Consider the following 24,074-nt stretch of genomic DNA (forward strand, 5'->3'; position numbering starts at 1 on the left):
CGAACAAACACACAACGTGACTCAACCATACCGGAAATAAAATCATCACTTGTAGCTCTCATTGGTCACCAATGTAACGTGCCTCATACACGTACTCGCATCCACATCACTCACCTCTTCCTGAGGCATGTATAGTCCAACGAGCTTATCCACATCATCAAGTATCTTCCTAGCTCGGGATCGAGTGATAGCACCATCAATGACATGTGCGGATGATCCTTCATCACCTAATTATTTAAGTGTTGTGAATAAGGGAATGCCTACAGTCTTCTCCACCTTACAAGTACTCTTCGGTGCTACAACTGAATGGTGTTAGCTAATCCGGCGGTTTCATCGTTGCTACTATCAATATTTAATTGATTCTTCTTGATACTCCTTTACCATCAACGAATACAAGCTGACGTGGGATTTCTATATACTCCACCAATCTAGATCCCAGTAATATTATAAAGTCGTTGTCAACCTGTACGTTGTTTCATTGTTGGGATCGGTATAATGTAGTAAGCAGGTTTTGCATGTAACATAGTATCATAAGTTAACTGGCCTACATACTCTAGAAACATGCAGATCATTGGATCATTAATTTCAATTGACAACATCACATAAGCAAATATAAGATTTAAGAATTATTAATCTATATAGCATATACCTTATGTATCTATAAATCTATATAAGCTTCATATATACGTTGCCACTAAAACCGTATTATATATACCATATGAGTATATGAATAGGGTTATTGGAAGTGTATTTAACTATTAAGAATTTGGAGAAATGAAATGAGAGAATGTACTTAGAGTCTTCTCCACCTTACCGTGACAACCATTGGTGCAGCTGCACAAAATATAAATTTTCTCTTTCAAGTATTTTTACAAGCAATTGCGGCTGCAATGAGAGGAGACATATATTGGTGAAATACATACAAATATTGAGCATTTAACCCCCAATGAGCATGTAATCCCATCCGCATAAAGAGGGCATATCCATTCACGTGAGAATAGTAGTTTCAATTTCAAAGAATTTTGATAGATTGAATATTTAGAGGTTGAGGCCTTGTAAGTCAGGAGGTGTTGATAGCAAGCATTGGCGAGAAGAAAGATTGTGATGCCGCTAGTGTAGTCTGGATCCATCGAGAAGTGCAACTACGGGTCGGTGAGGATGGTCTCAACCTTGTGCGACTCACACCAATCGATTTTAGGACGGCCGGTGATACACACGATTTTGTCAGTTTGAATAAATAAGAAAATAAAACAAATAAGGAAAAGAAAGATTGAAAAATAGAAAAAAAAGTAGACATGTGATGAAAGTATAGGTTGGAAATTTATCTAATTTTAGTTGTTATAGAAGTATCCGATTTGAATTTTGATTTTTCGAAGGGGGAATATTTGACTCTGTGAAAGTTGAAACAGAAAGAAAGAATCGTCAAGCCAGCCAAGAAAAAGCCAACCCACACCAGCGCTGTCTCTCGCATATTATAGCTGCTTTCTCTTCTTCTCTCCAAATCGCCATTCCAATTCCGAACCAACTCACTCCGAATCCACGATCCATCTCCCGATCTATCTTCTCTCTTCTTCACATCTCCGATCGGCTTCACCTCCGATCTTACTTTCGTCGAACTACGTCGTTCTAGGTTTCCAGATATGGCGCCAACGCCTTCCAAGCAGGCCAAGCCTGGTGGCGGCTTCTTCGCCTCCATCGCTTCTACCATCTCCACCTTCGGTTCTGCTGTCCACAATTCCGTCAACGGGTAACTGATTTTCAGATCCTCTCTTACTCTATCGTTTCCTCCAAGTTTTCGGCGTTTCTAGTTGCTTTTACGTTGCTTCTTACTGTGAATCTGGATTTGATTAGCTCGATTATTGGTCTTTGCTCTATCCGATCCGCCTTCTCCTGTGTATTTATCTGTGAGTGGAATAGTAAGACTTCCATTATTAGCCTACTTAAATCTGTTGGAATATACTTATCTAAACTTGCATCACCATAGCTGAATATTTCTTCATTTAGTTTGATGGGGGAATAGATAGACAAGCAAGTTAAGTCTCAGGTACTCGAAGATTGTAACTACTTATCAATGTAAATTAGGAATTGCAGCTTAATTACAGCAGTTATCCGAAAAATCCAATTAAGGGAAGAGTCTATCAAATTTAGAATGATCTAAAAGTTCTTATAAAATCATATCTAGTTGATAGCAGGAAGAGGCTTTATGGAGCTTTCTGGAAAGAGGCATCAAAATTCACATCATTTGTCGTTAGTGTTAGTGTGCTATTGGGGTTCTCTAAAGATATGTTTGATTTCATCTTGAGAGTATTAAATTCTTTATCAAAGAAAATAAAGCTCAACTTGTAAGTGTTTAGGCCCCTCCTTGCTAATTGTAAAAAAATAACTGCGGTTTTTGCATGATGTTTATAGAGTATTGAAGTTCGAGTTTTTTCGTGAAAGGAGATATAAAATTTTGAATTGCACTGTAAATCACATTTTGGCATTGCACCCATGGCACACATCTTACTGGTACCATGTATGTTGTGTTTCTAATTTCCCAGAGTATCGGCACCTGAAGGCTTAGAAGTTATAAACCCAGAAGGAAGTACAGAAGATGCAGAAGAGGAAGCACAGAGGGGGAGATGGAAGTCAGAGGTATACATTTTCTTTTCTCTTATTTAATGTATCACTTGATACCACTTTGCTGTTTTCGCTCCTCCTTTTCTCTTGAGAATTTGGAAATATAGTGGTTCAGTTTCTTCCAATTATACTTAGATTTACCATTTGAGGAGTAACAGGGATATGCAACGTTAGTTCCTATTTTGAGCTTCAATAGCTTTCGTGTTTATTTTTAACAAGAAACGTATACACATACAAGAAGCAAGCGGTTCTTTTAACGAAATCTTTCATGATTTTCTAAACGTTTTTATATTGAGTTCTGGTGTTCCATAGCAAAACTATTCTATTTGCACTATCTTAGTAGAAATAAGATTTTAAAATCAATGCTTTTAACGAACTACATATATCTTTCCCATCTATTCCCAGGACAGAGATAGTTATTGGAAGATGATGCAAAAGTATATCGGTTCAGATGTTACTTCAATGGTTACTCTTCCAGTCATAATTTTTGAGCCAATGACTATGCTGCAGAAGATGGCAGAGGTATATTATAAAATTTAAGCTCCTTAATTTTGCATTTCATGGCTTTGTAATAGCATCTAATAGAAATTTCAAATCTTTCGCAGTTGATGGAGTATAGTCACCTTCTAGATCAAGCAGATGAATGTGAAGACCCTTATTTGAGACTAGTTTATGCCTGTAAGCTTCTTTTCTTTTCTACCTTTTTGGTTGCCATCAATATCCAATATTTATTTATAATTACTTTCTGCAGCTTCCTTTTTCGTCTCTGTGTATTATGCTTTACAACGAACCTGGAAGCCTTTCAATCCCATTCTTGGCGAGACTTACGAAATGACGAATCATGGAGGCATTACATTTATCTCAGAGCAAGTAATCTTCAGTTCCCAGCCTCCTCTTCTTTATTACCTTCTGTCATCAGCTGCATTTCTCTTAATTATTGTGCTAGATAAATTATGATCATGTGAAATTAAAGTAAATCTCTTGAACATGATTTCAGGTAAGCCATCATCCTCCGATGAGTGCTGGGCACGCTGAAAATGATCACTTCACCTATGATATAACGTCGAAGGTGAAGACCAAATTTTTAGGGAACTCAATAGATATATACCCTATTGGAAGGTAATCAACTTATATTCATATCATTTAACTGCCAGGATCTTGTTCAAATGACCTGCTATGTTGTTTTTTGCATCCACCTGCAGGACACGTGTCACCCTAAAAAAAGATGGTGTAGTACTAGAATTGGTTCCTCCTCCAACAAAAGTTAACAATCTTATTTTTGGACGAACTTGGGTTGACTCACCTGGAGAGATGATTCTCACTAATGTCACCACCGGGGACAAAGTTGTGCTATATTTTCAACCATGTGGCTGGTTTGGGTCAGTTTCTTCTCAATTTTCCTTTCTTGCTATCTCTTTGACTTTACCTTCTTAGTAGGTTTTGTTATTAGGGTATACATTTGTTGCTATTCACAAAGACTTTACCTTTTGTTAAGGGTTTCTGTTTTTTCTTCACAAAAATTGACAAGAAAGGTTTTTTTTGTAAGTATAAAATAGCTTTCTGTAAAATAAAAAGTGAAAAAGAAGAAGAAAAACAAGATTGAGGAGTTGAAAGTAGCAGAGAACTAGGTCACAGCAAATATTCTTCTTCTCTCCTTTTCTTTTGTTCTCACACAATTCACCTGTCTCTGTCCTTACGGATAAATTTTATAGAACCTAGTGAAGAGGGGCACATTACAATTGGTTGTTTCCTCTAAATTCTAATATCTTTATTAGTTTTTGAGTTTTTTCCTGCTAAAGCCAAAATATAGAATCTGAATACACAGAAATTAGGCTTAGATGTATTTTTTGTTCTTTCAGTTTTAGATTTTGGGAATATAGACTCCTAAAGAGTAATACTACATTTGAATCTGCGACATAGTTAAAAAGGTAATGACATTTGCAATATGAATTTCTATACAAATGCAGAGCTGGTCGCTATGAGGTGGATGGCTATGTGTACAACGCTGACGAGGAACCAAAGATATTGATGACAGGAAAATGGAACGAGTATATGAATTACCAGCCTTGTGACTTGGAAGGCGAACCATTACCAGGAACAGAAATGAAAGAGGTTAGGCTGCATATATATATATATATGTACTTCAACTCTGTTACTACAGTATGTGGGTAATTTTCTGAGTGTAAAAATTGGTCAATGGATTTTTGTAGGTGTGGAGAGTTGCAGATATCCCAGAAAATGACAAGTTTCAGTATACGCATTTTGCGCATAAGGTAAACAGCTTTGGCACTGCTCCCAAGAAGCTACTTGCATCAGATTCGCGTCTACGTCCCGATAGATATGCTCTTGAAAAGGGTGACCTTTCAAAAGCCGGTTCTGAGAAGAGCAGGTAACTACATATTCTCCTTCCATAGGGATAAATTTTATTCAATGTGCAATTTCTTCTCTTGTACTCCCTCCGTCTAACTACATATTCTCCTTTCAACTTTGTCTAACAATAATTGTCATTTTAGATGGGCACACAATAAGCTAACAAAAAATTGAAATAAAAGCCACTTTCACTAAACCCTAGGAGTGAATTGACAAAACCTTGTAACTTTTAATGATTAGTTTCTACTTTTGGCTAACTTATTGTGTTGTAAAACGAGACTTATTGTTAGACGGAGCCACGGAGACGGAGGGAGTATACATCTGCTTTGTTTTACCATATTTACTTAACCCTTTGTGTAATTATTACTTTAAAATTACTTCTCTTCTCTAGAACCACTTTTTTCAACTTTGAAAGATACTTTAATAGGGGCATTTGGGAATAAATTAATTCTCCTTAGTTTGTGTAACATTATTCCTTAAGAGCATCCACAATGGTGATCTCTAAGAAATCTTAACTTTAAATTAGAAAAAAGAAAATTAAACAAACTAAGGAGATGTGTCATAAAAAGCAAGTAATTATGACAAAACTCTTATACAAAGCTCTTCTTCAAGAACTAATTGTGTAGATTCTTGTGAATATCTCTTACAATTCTTCTTACACCTTGATTTTATCTTTATTTACTTGAAATGGAAATCTTCCAAAGATCACCAGTGTGGAGAACTCCTTAGTTTGTTAATGTTAATATAGAAAAGGATAAAAACATGGTAGAAGAAGAAATGTAAGAGTAGCTCTTGAAGAAACTCATTCTTATAATCATTACCTACTTGTTATAACACATCCTCCTCCTCCTTTTATTTGTTTTGCCCAGGTTAGAGGAGAGGCAAAGAGCTGAAAAGAGAGAGAGAGAAGGCAAAGGTGAAGAGTTCACCCCAAAATGGTTTGATTTTACTGGTGAAGTGACCACTACTCCATGGGGTGACCTCGAAGTCTACGCTTACAATGGCAAATACACTGAGCACCGTGCCGCTCTTGACAGCGCTGATGTCATCGAACCCGTTGACGCCGAGTCAATAGAGTTCAATCCCTGGCAATATGCTTCTACTTCATCACTTGAAGAATGATTCCTGCCTAACAATGTTCAATGTGGCTTTACCTTACCCTCTTGTATTTTTTTTGTCTGATTTTATGTTACAGGTGTGTTTTTTTATTTTGCTTGCACCTTTATTAGCAACATTCCTACTGCATAGAGCATTGATGTTTATTGTTTAGAAGTTTTTGTTTTTACATTTTGTTATGTTTATTTTCAGTATGCCTCAATTTGGTATTGTAATTATTTATGGAATTTTTGTTGTTCAAGGCCGATTTATTTTGCTTGCACCTTTATTTTGCTTGCACCAATGTATTTTTCACAGATAAAGTAAAACATATTGGAAGGATGTCAACGGGTTAAATACTCCCTTTTCCCGAATTGTTTGAGCAATTTGAGTAGAAGTACACAAATTAAGGAGCATTAAATGAGGAGAGAGGTATGGAAATGTGGGGATTAAATTAATCTCAATCAATCAAATTGAAGCATTGAATTTTCTGTAGTCAATGAAAACACAGTATAATTGTGCCTAAGATAACCAACATGGTATTAAATTGTTCTTACAATTGTACTTAAATCATCTTCAACAACCCATATTCTCTCTACCTTAACTGCCATTGTAAGTGAAAACCAGAGAATATTCAGAGTGAAAACAGAGCATTAGGGGGACATTTTATGGAGGTATGGCTTCAACATTTTTAGACTTAAATGAGCTGCCACCATGTGATGAAGAAGACAGTTTATTACAGCATACAACTGGTAGTGAGGACCAACCAACAGAAGCTGTGACAAACACATCTGAACAGAATAATGAAGACAACCATGAAACACAACAGTTGCATCATCAACCAAACTCCAGGCTAAACAACAAGCAACATATGCAGGTATTAAACATTATTCTCTCAAAATTTCAGGGGGGAAAGTTATCACATGGTGCAATAAAGCAAATATCAGAAGAATTAAATCTGTCAAAAAGAGTAATTGGAAGGATCTGGACAACAGCTAAGCAACAACAAGCAGAGGGACAGAGTTTCAATGTGAACAACAAGTTCAAAAACTGTGGGAGAAAACGAATCCAAGTTTCTCAAGAAGACATTATGAGTTTAAGCATAGATCGTGCTAGGGGACTCATTGTAGCAACACACAATATAAGGCAACCATGTGGGAGATTGACATTCATCCATGATCATGAGCAATGGGGACTCACGATGAATGTCAACCTCCCAACATATCAATACAAACCGGAAGCAACCATGTAAGGGACAGAGCAACCAAGGGAAAACAACAGCAATCAGACAAGCCAATTACATAAAGAGATTGGCAGCGATATAGCAACAGAGTAGGGGAAAGGAAAGTAATCATGCAACAAAGCTATCCAAATCGATCTATCAACAATCAAAGGGGAAAATATAGTGATCAAACAACATGAATACACATGCAACCCAGCCAGGGTGTTTAACAAAGCAATGTGTACAGAGATCGACATCGATCTGGTAACAACCAAGGGGAAACATCAGCAATCACACAACCCAGTTACACATGCAAAACAGCCAGGTAATCGATCCGATCGTTACAATAAAGGGAAATCGACAATGCAAGAACAGCAAGATAATCGACATGCAAAGAACAGTTACAATAAAGAGGAATCCACATTTACAATAAAGGTAATCGATTTGATCTTGAACTCAAATACTGCATACACTCAAGATCGGTTTAAATCACCCAAATCAATCCAAAAACAGAGCACCGATTTCAAGCTCAGTACCAAAACTGGGGACAAGAAACAGAGCACCGAGAAAGTTCAAAGAAATAAATCATAAACAGAGCAGAGTTTTTCTGGGGACAAGATCGAGATCGGATTCATTCGTCATCTCAGGATCTAGCTCAATCACCCACAAGCTCCAACAACAAAGCACCCAAATCAACCGCATCGAAATACAGATTTGGGGACGGATTTTAAGCACGCAAATCAAACAGAAAAAACGCCCAAAATCAACCGAATCATAATAACATAATAGGGGACGATCTTTAGCACACAAATGAAACAAAAAAAGGCCCAAAATCTACCGAAGCAAATTACAGAGTTGGGGACGATTTTTAAAAACCGAAATCGGACATTAAAAGCAGTTTTCAAGTTCAAGATCATGATCAAAAGCAACCCCCGAGAGCCAGATGAAGATCGACGATCATGATCAAGATCAAGACCATCGACCAAGGGGAAGATCTGGATCAGAGATCGGAGGCACAAGACAAAAACAGAGCAAATCCGGGGACGATTAGATAGAAGAAGGGGATCGGACCAAGATCCATGAGGAGAGGGCAGAGAGTGAATGGGAGCAGGGTTTCGGTGGGAGAAGAGAGAGTTCTAGAGAGTGAGAGAGTGAATGGGAGCAGAGAGAGTTCTAGAGAGTGAGAGAGAGGGGAATAAGAGAGGGTAGAATTAGGGTTTCGGTGGAGGGTATTGGGTTACTATGAGCCGGGTTAGTTGGGTTGGGTTAGGGGTAAGGAATTGGGTTAGTATTGATTGGGTTAGGGTAGGATTAGGGAAAAAATTGGGCTTATGGGTTGGGGTTTTTTTTCCAGCCCAAGTTAATGTACCTATAATTATAACTAGGGTTTATTTGGCTTTTTTTTTATTTTAATGCTACAATTATTTTTAATTAAATTTTTGCAAATGTAATTAGTGAAGTTAATTATAGTTCATGAATGTAAAATCTGTTGAAATTTGAAGATGAAATGGTTTTTGGTGGTAGGAAGTAGTTGAAAATATATGGTAGTTGGGTCCGATTTGATAGTTAGAGAGAGAAATAAATAAAGTGAAAAGTGATGATGAGTATGAATAAAATATGTAAAGAAATAGAGTTATAGGGGTATTAATGGAAGAAAAGAGTATGTACAAAAGAGGAAATTGTTCAAACTCAAGGGGACAACCGAAATGGAAATTGTCCAAACTTATGGGACGGAGGGAGTATAATATTATTAGGTAGACCATAGAATGGTACAAACTGTTCATTTTTGAAGACAAATACAATATTAAAAATGAACAAATTATCACTTGAAAAAAAAATAGAGTTCACTTTTTAGTAAAAAATACTTAAAATATTATTAGTTAGACCATAAATTAGTAGAAAATAATCGTATTCGAACCAAATACAACAAAAATAAAATTATCAATTTAAGTGATTTTAAATATATAAAAAAAAACTCGTTTTTTCATGGGGCCAATAGCCCCCGCTCATCCTACTGTAGATCCGCCCCTGTTGCAGGAGGATATTATTGCTAGAGTTGACCAGATTGAGCGTCAGCAGATTGATCAACATGAGTAGACACGTAGCATGCTTCTTGAGATACAAAGACAACGGGAGGAATACTTCGCATGCTATGAGTTTCAACCTAGTGAGTCGTTCTACTCTTCTTCCCCTTATTCATTTGAGTCCCCTTTTATTAAATTGAGGACAATGTTAAGGTATAGGAAGGGTTTACTTGGATATTACCTTTTTTTGGTACTATTTTTGTCTCTTAATGTGTTTTGAGCTTTGTGGTTGGGTAGTTGAATATTGTTTGAGTAGTTTTTATTGAGTTTGCGTTGATTCGTAAGAGTAGTTTGATTATGTCGGTTGTTTCGGTTTTTGTTCTGTTAGTTGAAAAAAAATAAAAATAAAAAAGGCACACAAAAAAGGTAACCGAAATCCTAGGATGAGTTGAAAATCTTTGGTGCGACTCAATAAGCAGGTAATATGGATAGTTACTAGCCGGGGTTATATGAGGCTATGAGAGATGTGAGCTTATGTGAGCCCCATCGGCCATTGTTAAAAGAAGATGAGTGGCTAGGTTAAACCCGAATGAGCGCCTTGGTATAATGAGAAGAAAAAAGGTATCTATAAGTTTCTTCATTTTGGCGACGGTGTCATACAAAAAGGTGATATAAGGAGCTCGAATTAGCCACTGTGATCGATATGGAGAGAGGTATGGTTGGTTTTTATTGTACTCCAATATTTGTTGTTTCGGTTGTCTAAGGGATTTCATTATTAGTTGTTTTGTTGTGTCAGATCATTCTCTCTTTTACTTCATGAGGCCTTTGTGTTGTGATTGATGAGAGCCTCTCTCTTTTAGATTGAATGACACGAGTAAAGGTCCAAGTATGAGAGAGTTTGATATGAGTGATAGGAGCTTGTTATATGGTGTTAACTAGCGACTAATTAGATTAGTTTAGTGGTGTTTAGGTGCTAACGAGTGGTATGCCCGGAATCCGGTTTGGAGTTCATTTATGGATTAGCGGAATGCTCGTAAGCGGTTTTGAGTGTTTTTATTATGGAGATCCCAGGTGTGCTCACTTTTAGTGCATTCGGGATGAGCTAGAGGAAGTATGCACGCCTACACCCCAGGAGAAGCCGAGAGGCAAAGCCGAGCCTGCCTCGACGCTTGTAGAAGATAGAAGTCCATCTCAGAGGAAGAAGTCACGACCGAGATGGAGCATCACGACCGGGATTCAATCTCAGTTGAAGACGTCACGACCGAGACAGGTATGTCACGACCGTGACTTAGCCGCAGTTGAGGTGTCACGACCGAGAGCCTCTGTCACAATCGTGACCATCCACAGGACTGAAAACTGGAGCAAAATCATCGTGACGCGGACACGGACGACCCATTATTGAAGATTGATCCGAAGATTTTATTAGTTATTTCCACATCTTTTGATTTATTTGCATTTATTTAATCCCTTTTATTAGAGACAATATAAGGCTTAGGAAATTAGGTTAGAATTATTTTTCATTCATCATTCATTCATCCTTTTTCATTTACGTAGAATTCAGCAGCAGCCAAGAGAAAGCTTCCACCTTTGTTCCACTTTCACCATCTTCCCTGGTTTGTTTTCCCATCAATCATTCATATGTATTCATTGCTTTCGATGGCTATGTCTGGCTAAGTTCATTATAGTTCACTCTTTAGGCTGAAGTCATTGTTCTAGGTTTGTTGTGAGAATTCTAACGCTTATGTTCTAAGTTTAATTTCAGGATTGTTTTATAATCTCTTGTGCTTATTAGTATCATTGATTGATCTTGATTTTATCTAGGTTGCAAACTAGGTTGATTATTGTCCATCATATTGCTAGGCTAGATAATTCGATTTGAAAAGTCTTGTCTTTAGGTAGCGGCATAAATTTGCATAGACTATTTGCGAGTGCTTATTGTGTAGAGATTATAAACCTGTGTCGAGTATCGGCGATTTGCCAATGGCATTTAATATGCCTACTTATCTTTGATCTTCATGTTGTTGTGCTTTTGAATCTTGGGATTTCCTTGGTTATTGCATAATAAGGGTTTCTAGGACTATTTGGACTAGTTGCTATTTACGAACAAAGAGTAGGACAACCGGATTAACCAATTCAGAATATAAGTTAGTAGAATTCGATGATCAACATTCCAATTGAATAATGCGCTGATGCTAGAAGGAGTGAGCTTCATACCCATAATTGTTTACAACCCAACCAATATATTGATTTCATATTTGCTTAATTGCTAAGTTGATTAAGATCATACAACCCCCCCCCCCCCCCCAATAGTTACTACTTGGTAGCATAATAGGAAATAAACTATCGTTCTGGCTCTTGGGATTTGACCCCTGCTTACCACTTTACTAGTGGATTCTTTAGTTGGGTATCTTTGATAGGGACAATGAACTTAGACCCCAATACTCACCCCCATCAATGAGCTATTTACACTAGCTTATCTAGCACATTTTAGCACATATGTATACGTATTTGGAGTTGCTTTAGTTGAGTTGTACTGATCCGGATTTGGGAGTTGAGATGTTGCCATTTGAGTGTTATTACAAAGATTTAGAGTCCATTGGAGAGGAGTCAAGAAATCAAGATGCAGAAACGTTGAAGTTTATGAAAAGGATATGCAGAAGTGAAGATTCAGCGAGAGCGATGAAGGGTGGTCCCACAAGACGCAGGCCAAGGCAAAGCCACATAAGCCAAACCGGAAGATTTTAAGACACAACCACAAGGAACCTTCTCGATAGTTCATACGCACCCTAAGCCCTTATACGTAGGCTGTGTCAGTGCTACAGAGAAGGGGCAAATGAGGTACTTGGAGACCAACGTACAAAAGTCTCCACTTCCACAAAATGCGGGCCGCACCTATCCTTGTCGTGGGCCGCGTCGGACCAAAAAAAGCTAGTATCGGGATTTTGCTCCTTTTTCACCAAGGGAAATCTTCCAAAATCTATCTTTATTGTTTTGATTCAGTTTTAATTTTTCATGATTGACCATTTTTAGTATTTTGTATTATTTCTTAGTTTAATTAGTTTAGATTTAAATTCAATTGTTATGATTCTTGCTAGGATTAGTTTTCTATTTAAAGAAGTTAATTCCCAGGGAATCTAATCATCCATGTCACCACATATATTCTTAGTTTTGAATTAGTTTTTCATGGATACGAGGAGCTCAGTCCACCATTGTTTTACTTGATAATTAAAGTGTATGTATAGTTGTTTTGGTTTGTGAGTATTTCTTCTATCATTGTGTTGATGTTATTGTGTTTCTCTAACTGCTTATTACTTTATATCACTTTGCTAGGTTGATAATTTAGTTTATTCGTATAATTTATAATGCTAGGATTGTTCAACCCCGACTGGGATAATTATCTAGCAGCACGACATATTTGATGTTAGTCTGGTTGCATGTATCTTATATGAGAGAGAAACACACACTTGCAGTAATTAGTCTGGTTGCGTAATAAATGCACGTGTCTTATAGAATCCTAGCTCGTATTGCTATTATCACGTGTCTACTCGTTACAGACCGTATGAATCACTAAGTAGTAAGTAATAACTTTGCCTAGTTTCTTAGGTACTTACATCATATATGATATGAATAACATTTGAATCAAAATGAAATGGATTATAGAATAGAAAGATCAAATTAAACACTTCTGATATATGTTAAGTGAAACATCTCACCAAATAATAACGAAACTCCCACGTGCAATTTCTCTATCTATTTGTGAACAGCTATATGATAAAAATTACCCTTTTCTGGTGTCGTGCAAACGATGCGTCATTTAGCTACACTATCATTTATAGATGTTTGAGAGTGGACAAGGTTGTTATCTTTAAAGTAAAGCATGAGATTAGCTTGTCTAAATGTTCAAATTTTAGCAACACAACTAATATATATTTCTAAGATCAATTTAATCATTTAGCTAAATAGGTCTTGTTCGTTGAAACTCATTATAATGGCATTTTTCATTATAATGGAATTTTTTTAGAAAAATGACGTTCGAAAAACAGTAGCTCAATCAGGGGAAACAAACACCATCTATATTTTGATGAGTTGTTAAATTGAACCACCGAAAAAATTAAGAATGACTCTAGTTATGCCATTTTCACTTCCTCCTGCATCTATTTTGACATTACAGAACTCAACGACTTCCTCCCGCATTTAATCTGGCGTTACAGAACTTAACGACTTCCTTATCTAATGGCTAATTGAATATATAAATACCTCCAAATGGTTGCTCGATAGCTAATTTAGATGGTTAATTCAAGAGTTTGATTATGTTGCTTAGGTAATAACTTCGATCTTCTACCAATCATTTACTTGTTGTTAAATTTGTATACTTTTAGTCATTAGATTATTATTTTGTTATGCTTTTATTGCTTATAAAGATAATAAATTTTAAATTACATTGTGCAATAATATAAATAGAAGTTTTTGTATATCATGTAGAAACATTTACAATGATGCATCGATCCTTAGTGCGAGAACAACACCCATTATTTTAATCTCAAATAGATTCTAATCCAAATCCAATAGAGAACAATTAGCACAACCCAGAAAAAACCAAACTTTATCTGACTTGCTATTCATTTAGTTATCCACTTAACAAATATATTGGTAAATTTCAGGAGATTCAAGTTTTTAGTTATATTACTAATAATAGACTCATAGAAATCATGCTTAAACATAGATGAAAAAACTTTTTCCTATATCATAACTTCAATACCGATAAAAGACTCTTTCTTATTGTAATCAAATACTTAGTACAATGAGTTAAAAATACAAATCAATAACACCACTTTAACAAACTCATAAAATAACCCCAACTCCCAAGTTAATCAACCAAAAAGAGCATATGAACATCCAAATTTGAAGAAGAAAATAATAATTAAATAGATAAACGTAATCATAATAAATCTTTTCTTATAATAATAATGATTATTACTATTGTTGCTATTATAATGAATGAGGATCTTGTGAGAAGCATCTTTAAGGTGTGAAATGCGAATCATTTCACACCGTTAGATTGTTCAATCATGTGGTTGAGATTGCACACTCCTTTTTTCTCTTTTTTTCATTAAGATTATATTGGTCATTTGGGCGTTCTAATTTGTGAAGAATGCTTCTTCTCCCTTCAAGCACGATGAATCCATGGAGATTTCAGGCCCTTCTTCTCAAGCACTCTCTGCAACAGCAAAACCGAATCGAAGTTGTTTGGATGGAGAATCCGGCATAATGCTTTGTTCTCATTGAATCATTCTATAATTTCTCCTTTATTGTAGTCGATTTCTAACAAATTGTTATATTATCTAATCGGTTTCTAGGGTTTGATATGCAAATTGGACGGGCGAGACGATAAGCGGGTTTTTGTTGGAGGGATGGGTTCTATCATATTGTTATATTATCTTCTTCTTCTTCTTTCAGTTCTGATGAAATTTTGTTGACCGAAAATGGCTGAAAAAGTACTAGTTGCTACATGCTAAACAAGTTCATCTCATCATGCGCTAAATCAGTGATTTTGAAACGGGAATCAAGCTCCACAATAGTCATTACGCTGGGTTTCACTTTGAGTGTGTACAGTTGTAGAGCAAGTGTATTAAGAGTGCCTCATGCAAGACTAAGGAGAAATTTGTGAACTCCTAAATCTTTATGTGGATCATAACTTTTTTTTGGGCGGAATGAGAGGCGGAGCTCTCGGAACTTTAATTATAAAGGGAAATAAAGGCTTAAATTAAAATACGAAGTGGGGTCGCCACACCCCGAACGTCATCAAGAAATATCGGGCTAATACAAACCGGGTACGATTCTAAACAATGCAAACCTAAGGGAAGATCATGGGATAACGTAGCAATCCGCCGCTTTGTTTGACTCCCGTTAACAATGCCGAAATTAGATAGACCAATCTCTACTTAAAAAGCCTTGGCAACGACGCACCAGACTAGAAAGGGGGTGAGCAATGTCGATAGTGGAGGTGATGAACCGAATGCAGAGTTGGGAGTCACATTCCATAACCACCCGCCTCCATCCTTTTGCCCAAGCCAGCTCGAGACCCTTAAGTAAGCCCCACAATTCAGCATTCGGTATCGAACACATACCCAAGTAAATACCAAAGCCATCTTTCCAAATACCCAATTCATCTCTAATTAAGCCTCCTGCTGACGCAAGACCATTATGAACCGAACTGTCGGTATTAACTTTAACCCAACCTTGACTAGGATGCTCCCATTTGATCATAGATTGTTGTTTCGGTAAAGTATAAGACGACAGCCGCATCCCCAGGACAGCTTCATATTTCTCATCTAGAAGAACAACCATAGAGCTGAGTTTGCTTTTTTCTGAGAGTCCGTCGAAGATCCTCTCATTTCTTCTCTTCTAGATTCCCCAAGCGGTGGTAGCAAAAACAACGTTGTCCGGAGCCCGAAACCCAAATGTGAATTTAAGTTTAAAACTTTCCTTGAGCCATATATCTGGAGATTTGCTAAAGAAAGTGGCTTGCCTCACCCTTGGGATGATCTCTAACTAGGTTCTCCTAGCTTCGGGACAGTCCCGGAAGAGGTGAATTAAAGATTTCGGTGCTCCCGAGCATACAATGCATATATCGAACACCTCCAGGTGTCTTCATACTCTTTCCACGTTGGTTAAAAGCTTACCCTTAACTGCCAGCCACAAGAAACACTTCACTCTTTCCGGTACACGGACTTGCCAAATAAGTTGGAACAGGTCTTGCCGAACATCATCCACCACCGGTCCTCTCTCCTTTGTTAACAATAAATATGTCGAAGAAACTGTAAAATTACTGAGGGAGAACCAGACCAACTAAGAATGTCACGGTGAGAATGGGAGTCCGAGAGCCCCATCACTGCTAATTTCAGAAGTTGAGTTGCAGGAAGTAAGTTCGCTAAGACCTCCCAGTTCCAGCCTTGATCTTCAATCCAGAAACTTTGTACTCTACATGCAGTGGCTTGAGTCATCGATGGCAACAGGAAGCGAGATAGAAGTTGACCATCTAACCAAGAGTCTTCCCAAAAATCAGTATCTTAACCATTCCGACCATCCAAGTATCCTCTTGCGGAATAACCATCTTAAGCCCAAGAAGCATGCTACACCATGTAGAAGACGGTTTGCACTTCCGACTACAGTTAACTCGAGAACCCTCAAATACAATTTCATATTTGGCCTTTAGCAACTCCCCCCAATAGCCTGCCTCTCCTTTAATTAATTTCCAACCCAATTTGGCAATCAAAGCAAGGTTCATATCTGTTGCCTTTCTTAACCCCAACCCACCATCTATTTTTGGACTCCAAATATCATCCCAGGAAACTAGATGAATTTTTCTTCTACCGTTACTCCCCCCCCCCCACAAAAGGATCTAATGCGTTTATCAATCTGAGCACATACATTTCGAGGAAGACAGATCATAGACATGAAATAATACGGGATTGATGAAAGCGCTGCTTTGGCAAGGGTCAAACGACCAGACAAACTATGTGAGTTACATCTCCAACCCGTTAATATGTTATTCATTCGGTTGAGAAAATTCTCGTACGTTGCCTTACAAACTCTTTTATGAAGCACCGACATCCCCAAATAGTTCTAAAGATCTCTCGTGACATCTAATTCCGACTCCTTTCAAGTTGAGTTGCTAACTCCCGTGACACATTAGATGAGACAAAAATTCTAGATTTACTCTTACTAGTACTCTGACCGGAAACATTGCAAAATCTCGATAGATTGCTCATCACCACCTTGATTTGTGAGATAGAGGCCTCGGCCATAAAAATTATATCATTCATGAAAAACATGTGAGACAGCTTCGGAGTGCCATGGCAAGGAGAAATAGGCTTCCAATTCTTGTATGTGAACATGAGAACTCAACATAAGAATCAACACGTTTAAATACAAAGATTAGTCCAATTATATTAAACTGGGACTCTTCTATGTCCCATTGCCATAATCTCATTCAGGGTATCCCTGCAACGAACACAGAAGAGTTAAGAGAAGAACACGGGATATTCATGTGTTATGTAGAAACTAAAAAGAATCTATCAACCCACAAATCAAGATTTGCATCCAGATCAAGAGAAAATGCCTTCGATATTGGTGTCATCGCATCCTTTGTTGTTTTCTCTGTCATTTCGAGTGCACTAGTTATGATGGTAGTTTCATCATGTGTCAAATCCACTTTCCCATCCTATTTAGAGCCAACAAAATTATATTAAAAAAGAAAAGAGAATGAACTAGTAAAGTGAAAGAAGCTTCAGTAGGCTACCTCATTCCCATGAAAATTTACAAATTTTTTAAGGTCTGCTCTCCTTAAAAGTGCAGCATGTGCTTTTCCCAACATCCAATCTAGTACCTAAACATGCATACATATGCTATTTCTCAAACGAAATTTATTTTAAAATATGTAGCAAATTTATTTTAGAATATGAAATGGGGCAACGAGTTTGTACTTATCGAGCTCATTCTCTTCATCCTTGTCTTATTTGTGTCTTGGATCGATTCTGAACTTAGGCGGGCCCCAATGGCATTTACGTGGTCGCCGTTAAGGTCTTTATTGCTCAGTATTTCAGGATCGTCATTTTGACAGTGACCGACAAATGGTCGGCGGGTGCTGACGAGTGTTTTGTCATTTCCTTCGCGTTCTGCGCATTCGCCTTTAGGATTCTCGCGATCACCTCCGATGCCATTTCAGTAGGCGTTGTTTGACATTTTGTTTCCTCGGGTTCCTTTGTAGAATCTCGACGGGCACCGATATCTCTGTTGTCAGTTTCCTGTTCTTCTTCCTCATCTAGCTCAATCGCCTCCTTGCTTACTAGATTTTTTCCGCTTAGAAAAGTGACACCATTAACTCCAAGATTCACTCCGTTAGTTGGGCTTCAGTGCTCCTACATTTGCCACTTGTAATTAATAATTGCAACGCTCTTTTTGATATTTCTCATTCATGCACTGAAGTTCGCTATTTTGATAAGGGAATCTCTCATTTCTTCCAAGAAAAGGTTTCCTTGTTGGTGAGCTTTCAGAATACCACTCAATAGATTACCGAGTTGAGGAGATTTAGGAGGGTTGATACCAAACATAGTAGAATTTCCAATTTAACTCAAATTGTAGCTCTTGCGCCCCATGATTGGTTGTGATATCTCACACTACATCTTAAGACGGACCACTTCCTCCTTCAATATCTCTACTTGATCTTGTTCAACTTCAATGACTTGACTCACATCTTCCGACTCTTCCAGGTTGAATTGCCTAGAATCCTCTTCCAAATGTTTAATGATTGTCATAGCTTTCCCATGAGTCTTCATCAAGCTGTTTCCTCCACAAGATGAGTTTATCAATCATCAATCTTCTTCCAAAGTCCATCTTGAAGGTAAAGAATCAACTCATGTCCCGCGTAGCCCTGGAATGGGAAGTTGCATAAAAGCTTCTTGAATCGCTCAAAGTATTTTTAGAGCGATTCCTTCTCCTTCTGCTCAATGTTGCAGATATTTTCTTTAACACGCTCGATTTAGTTGCAGGGAAGTACTTTTCCAAAAGAGCTTCTTCATTGCTATCCAGGTGGTAACACATCTTGGTAGGATGTGAGGTACCAATCTTTTGCCTTCTCTTTCAATGAAAAAGAGAAGAGCCTCAACATCATTTGATCTAATGGCACACCATGCGATTGCGTGACTGTACAAACCTCTAAGTATTCATCCAAGTGTTGGATATGACTCTCTTGGGTTGTGCCACTAAACTTTGGAAGCAATCGAATTAATCCAGGCTTTACCTCTAATGTGACACCTTCTTCCAAGTCAGTGAATTATACACCACACAGCTCGGTCTCCAAGGAAGGAGCGAGCAAGGACTCTAGAGTGTGATCCGTCATCACAAAGTCCTAGATAATCTCGGCGGGTGGGTTCCTGAAACAAAAGACACCCCAAAACTATCAAAAGCAAAGGTGTGAGTAGTAGGATAGACTCACACCACGATTAATATAAAATTTAATCAAAAGAGTTTTGGCGCCAATTTGATAGCGAATACTTTTCTAGGCCGCATTTGCTAGGAATAACAAACAAAAGTGTTGATTATGAAAACAAGGCGAGACACTTTCTTTTAAAGATTCCCTAACTTGACAATAATTACTATTACTTAGAATATAGTGGAGGTAGGGGTAGAATTCACAAGGACGCACAAATCTTATGATTAAATTATAAATTAATCCAAGTAACCAATTAAAGGGGTTTTAGGGTCATGATTTCTAAATAACTACTAAATGCATAAAATTAACAATGATACAACTTAATTGGAGAAAAACACTTAGCTAGACACTATCTATTCATATTTGACAAGTTGATCATATCAACTCAATTCACTTTAAACATGCAATGTATTCCTACTTCTATCCTAGAGTAACTAAAACCTCAAACCGAGCATAATAGCTCTTTCCTCATGATTAACCATGCGAACGCTAATGATTCAAATAATATGAAGCATTAAGCAAGAAGCACCAGGATGTAGGTACAACGACTAGCCTATATGTTAATTCTCTACACAATTTCCTAGTTCAAACCAAATCTAAGATCTTGTGCTAGTTTCAAAGGAATAAACCTAGATGAACGAATCGATGTATCCTAGAAATGGGTTTCAATTCTCATAGACAAATTAGGGAACAAAATCATTCAAACCCTAATTATGCAAATTCAAAAGAAAAGACAATAAATAGACAAGTTTAAGGGAAAGAAAACTCACAACTTCATTATATTATAAATTTCAAGGTCCAACTAAGGATGGATGCTTAGTTCATCATAGAATTCATCAAAAATTCCATTACTTAACTAGCTTTGGGTGAGGAGCGCAGAATAATTCTAGCCAATGAGAGTGGCTCTCCTAACAAAGAGTTCTCCAACCCTATATATAAGATAGGCCACTAAAACCTAAAAAATAATACAAGAAAAACTCGAAAATAAAACCATAAAACTGATTAAAATCGCAACTGAAAAATAGAGGGAAAGACTCGATCTTTTTGTTTCTTCTGGAGATCGGCAGGCGCTGATAGACATCGACGGACGCCGATAGATACTGTACTGAATTCATTTGATCGTCTCATCGGCGGGCGCCGATAGATATAGGCGGCCGCCGTGACTTTTCTGCCTTCTTCAACTCCTATAGCTCCTTATGATCTTCAATCCGCTCCTCTTCGTCCTCACTTCTTCCTTAGCTTCTCTTTACCTATAAGAAGTTCCATAATAGCTCGAGTCAGACATATAGCTCCGGATAATGGAATGGATCAAATAGGTTGTGATAACGCTCATAAGTCTAGTAAAATAATGCTAAATCTATGTTTATAGATGTGTCGTAGACGTGCCTATCAACTCCCTCCTTCCCTTTTTAAAGATCTTGTTTAAAAATTTTCGAGACAAATTAAGGAAATGTGAAAAAGAAAGTGAAGAGGAGAGAGGAAAGTGGAAATTGCAATGATTAGATGAGAGATATAGAAAGATGAAGACGAGAGAAGTGGTTTAATAAAGAAAGTGTGTGTAAAAGTAAATTGAGAAGTATAAAAGTGTATTAATAGTTGTTAAATTGAATATAAAAAGTTTCTTAAAAGGAAAACTGATATCCATATTGCTTTTTTAAAAGGACAAATGGCTTCACAAAGTTCTCCTTATCTTACAAATTGAATATAAAAAGAACAAGGCCTATTTAGCTCAATAAGAGTTATTAAATTGAATATAAAAAGATTGAAGGTAACTTTGAATATAAAAAGTTTCTTAAAAGGACAAATGGCTTCACAAATTTTGGCACTAGTCTTGCATGAGGCACCAAAGTTCTCCTTAATTGCTTCAATGCTTCTCTTCCTCCATCTACAAAAAGCCAAAATCAGCTCAAAACTTGATATCACACCTCGATATCACACTGTTACTACTTATTAGAGGATCCACATTGGTAGACCCGACAAATGGGTCGGGCGGTTCGGGTTCGGGTTGAGCAGGTTGATAAAATTTCGGGCCGATCGGTTAGGGTCATGTCTGGTTTCAGGTCAGGCCGGGCTGGGTTGACCCAAGGGGTCAAGTTTGACCTACCAAATTTTGGGTTGACTGGGTTTGGGTATAAGTGTCTCTTTGGGTCGAATCGGGTCATATTCTTAGCAAGCGGGTTCGGATCGGATCATTAGGTCGGGTTGAGTTTTGTCTGGTCTACACATTGGTAAGGTTTTTTAACCCGTTTTTTAGTTTAGTTTTTAATTAAAATGAAGGTAAAATTAAATCTTTTTAAAATTAATTGATACCTATGTGTACAAAAATTACAAGTTAAAACTGAGTTTTTGGTTTTTTAAGAGTTACTTAGTAAATAACTTTGAGCACAAGTTAAAAAAACCTTCACTTTTAACTAAAAAATCAATATTATTTTATCCTAAAAAACCTCTAATGCACATGCTCTTTCTCTCTCTGTATACTTATACATGTCATTTTACAACTTTTATTTTATTTTATTACAGTTATCTCTATGCAATTATTACATTAAAACTACCTTATTTTTCTAGACATTAATTTTTACATTTTTAATAATACTTTAATAAAAAATTTAAAATTATATATCTCTTCATTAGTGTAAAATCTTGTTTAATAAAAGTATTTCTATGAAGAATAACAGAAGAAGAAATAATACCATCTTTGCAGAATCTGCTTCCTCTCTATATCTCTTATACATCCTCTCCTTCTCCTTAACCTTCTTGTCAAACTCTGCTCTTTCAACAGCTCGATGCTCAATGTGAGATTGAATCCTTGAACTTGTGTGAGAGGTTTTCGCTCCTTCTCTGGAAGCGGAATAGGATCTCTGGAATGATAACATACAAAACAGAGTTACAGAGTGTTCATTCTAGGTGAAAATAACACAAATTTCTTGCTTACTCTTTTAGGACAAGCTGTGCTTTGAAGACCCTCATTTGCGCCTCTTCTTTCTCCTTTCTCATCCTTTCTTCATTCTCTCTCTGTATCTCCATTTCATGTCTCGTCAGACTTTCTAACTGGAACGGCTCTGGCTTAGTGCATCGCTTAGGTTCCGGCTTTGGCGGAACCACCAAAAAATAAGAGTTGTTAAATTGAATATAAAAAGATTGAAGGTAACTTTGACTATAAAAAGTTTCTTAAAAGGACAAATGGCTTCACAAATTTTGGCACTGGTCTTGCATGAGGCACCAAAGTTCTCCTTAATTTCTTCAATGCCTTCTCTTCCTCCATCTAGAAAAAGCCAAAATCAGCTCAAAACTTGATATCACACTGTTACTACTTACAGACACCATCTATATTCTGATAAGTTGTTAAATTGAACCGCCCGACCCATTTGTCGGGTCAATCTATATTCTGATGAGTTGAAAAATGCCGTCGGCGTCCTCTGCGGTTGCGGCCACGACGCCGGCCAAGTCATCTTCGGCCTCATTTTCCTCCTCCTCAAAGACCGCCTCCACATCAAAATCCTCAAGACTTGGGGGACCCGTGTCGTCGGCCTCACCCTCCTCGTCATCGGCGCCATGGGTATCTGCGAAGCATCCGAGATTCCCTCGCATTGCGTCGCCCTCAAAACCGGCGCGGTCTTCGGCGAAACCCCGAAAAAGAAGAAGAAAATCGGGTTTGCCACTTTCGCAACGGGGATTGTCCACGGTTTGTAACCCGACGCGCTGATGATGGTTTTGCCGGCGTTGGCTTTGCCATCGCGTGTCGCTGGAGCCGCGTTCTTGTTCATGTTTTGTTCGGAACCGTGGTTGCTGTGGGTGGGTATACCGTCTTCATCGGTTCGTGTAGCGACGCTTTGAAAGATCGGATTCCGAGGATTACCGAGAAGCTGACGTGGGCGGCGTCTCTCGTGGCTATCGCACTTGGAATTGCTATTATCGTCAGCCAGTTTTTTGGGTTCAGTCTTTACTGATGAATCTAACCATCACAAAATTTTCGGATTTCGGAACTAGGATCGACTTGGAGAGTAGTGATTGATGTGTTTTTAAAACTAAAGATTCTTGATTTTGTGTTCGTGCTAAAATGCTTTGTATTTCACTCTCTATTCAGTGCAAAATATTGTATTATGTTTTCATAGTACTCTTGATAGTATAATTTGAAGGTGATTTTTCTAGATGAACCTTCTACCTTTCCTAAGTAAGGAAAATTGACCCCCAACATTTGATGGTACTTTTTTTTTTACTTGATGATTTCAAATTTGTTGATAACATTCTTGATAATATAGTTTTTTAAATAGTTTTCCATTGATGAAAAACTTTTTTGATGAAATATTTTTTCATGAAAATTCCTCCTGATAGATCCGAGGTTTTCACGATTCTACGAGATAATCAAATGTTTTATATATTTCAATAGTAATCCAGACTTTATGATATTTTCCATTAAATATCAATCATAGTTAAAATTGCCCAAAAAGTTGATAATACCCCTAAGTTAAATAAACCCTGAAGTTAAATTTCTAAGATTAAAGAGCTAAAACCGTCAAATTCCTAAATTTAGTAATCTAGATATAAATAGAATTATTCAACTCATAATTAAAGTCCTTAATTTGAATAAATTAGGTACAACTGACTATGACGAAAAATGTCACATACTCAAAGTTATCATGCGAAATATATAAGATGTTTGGATACTTTGTGGAATTGTTTAAATATCAAGGTTACCATGAGGAATTTCTGTTCTTGCATGACATATTTTTCTTTGATAGCACTTTTTGAT

At 37.2% G+C, this 24,074-nt stretch overlaps 1 protein-coding gene across 1 annotated transcript; it reads left to right on the top strand.

Annotated features, from left to right (window-relative positions):
• Positions 1-1,640: 1,640 nt before the first annotated feature.
• LOC141247748 (uncharacterized) lies at positions 1,641-6,111 on the top strand. Its single transcript, XM_073669263.1, has 10 exons — positions 1,641-1,747; positions 2,541-2,634; positions 3,025-3,141; positions 3,225-3,297; positions 3,371-3,489; positions 3,617-3,738; positions 3,822-3,998; positions 4,587-4,731; positions 4,830-5,008; positions 5,859-6,111. The coding sequence occupies exons 1-10, from the start codon at positions 1,641-1,643 to the stop codon at positions 6,109-6,111; spliced, it is 1,386 nt and encodes a 461-aa protein (XP_073525364.1).
• Positions 6,112-24,074: the final 17,963 nt, after the last annotated feature.

This window comes from Phyllobates terribilis, unplaced genomic scaffold, assembly GCF_046119375.1.
Source record: "Phyllobates terribilis strain yellow unplaced genomic scaffold, ASM4611937v1 Scaffold_3252__1_contigs__length_84731, whole genome shotgun sequence".
NCBI classification, from domain to species: domain Eukaryota; kingdom Metazoa; phylum Chordata; class Amphibia; order Anura; family Dendrobatidae; genus Phyllobates; species Phyllobates terribilis.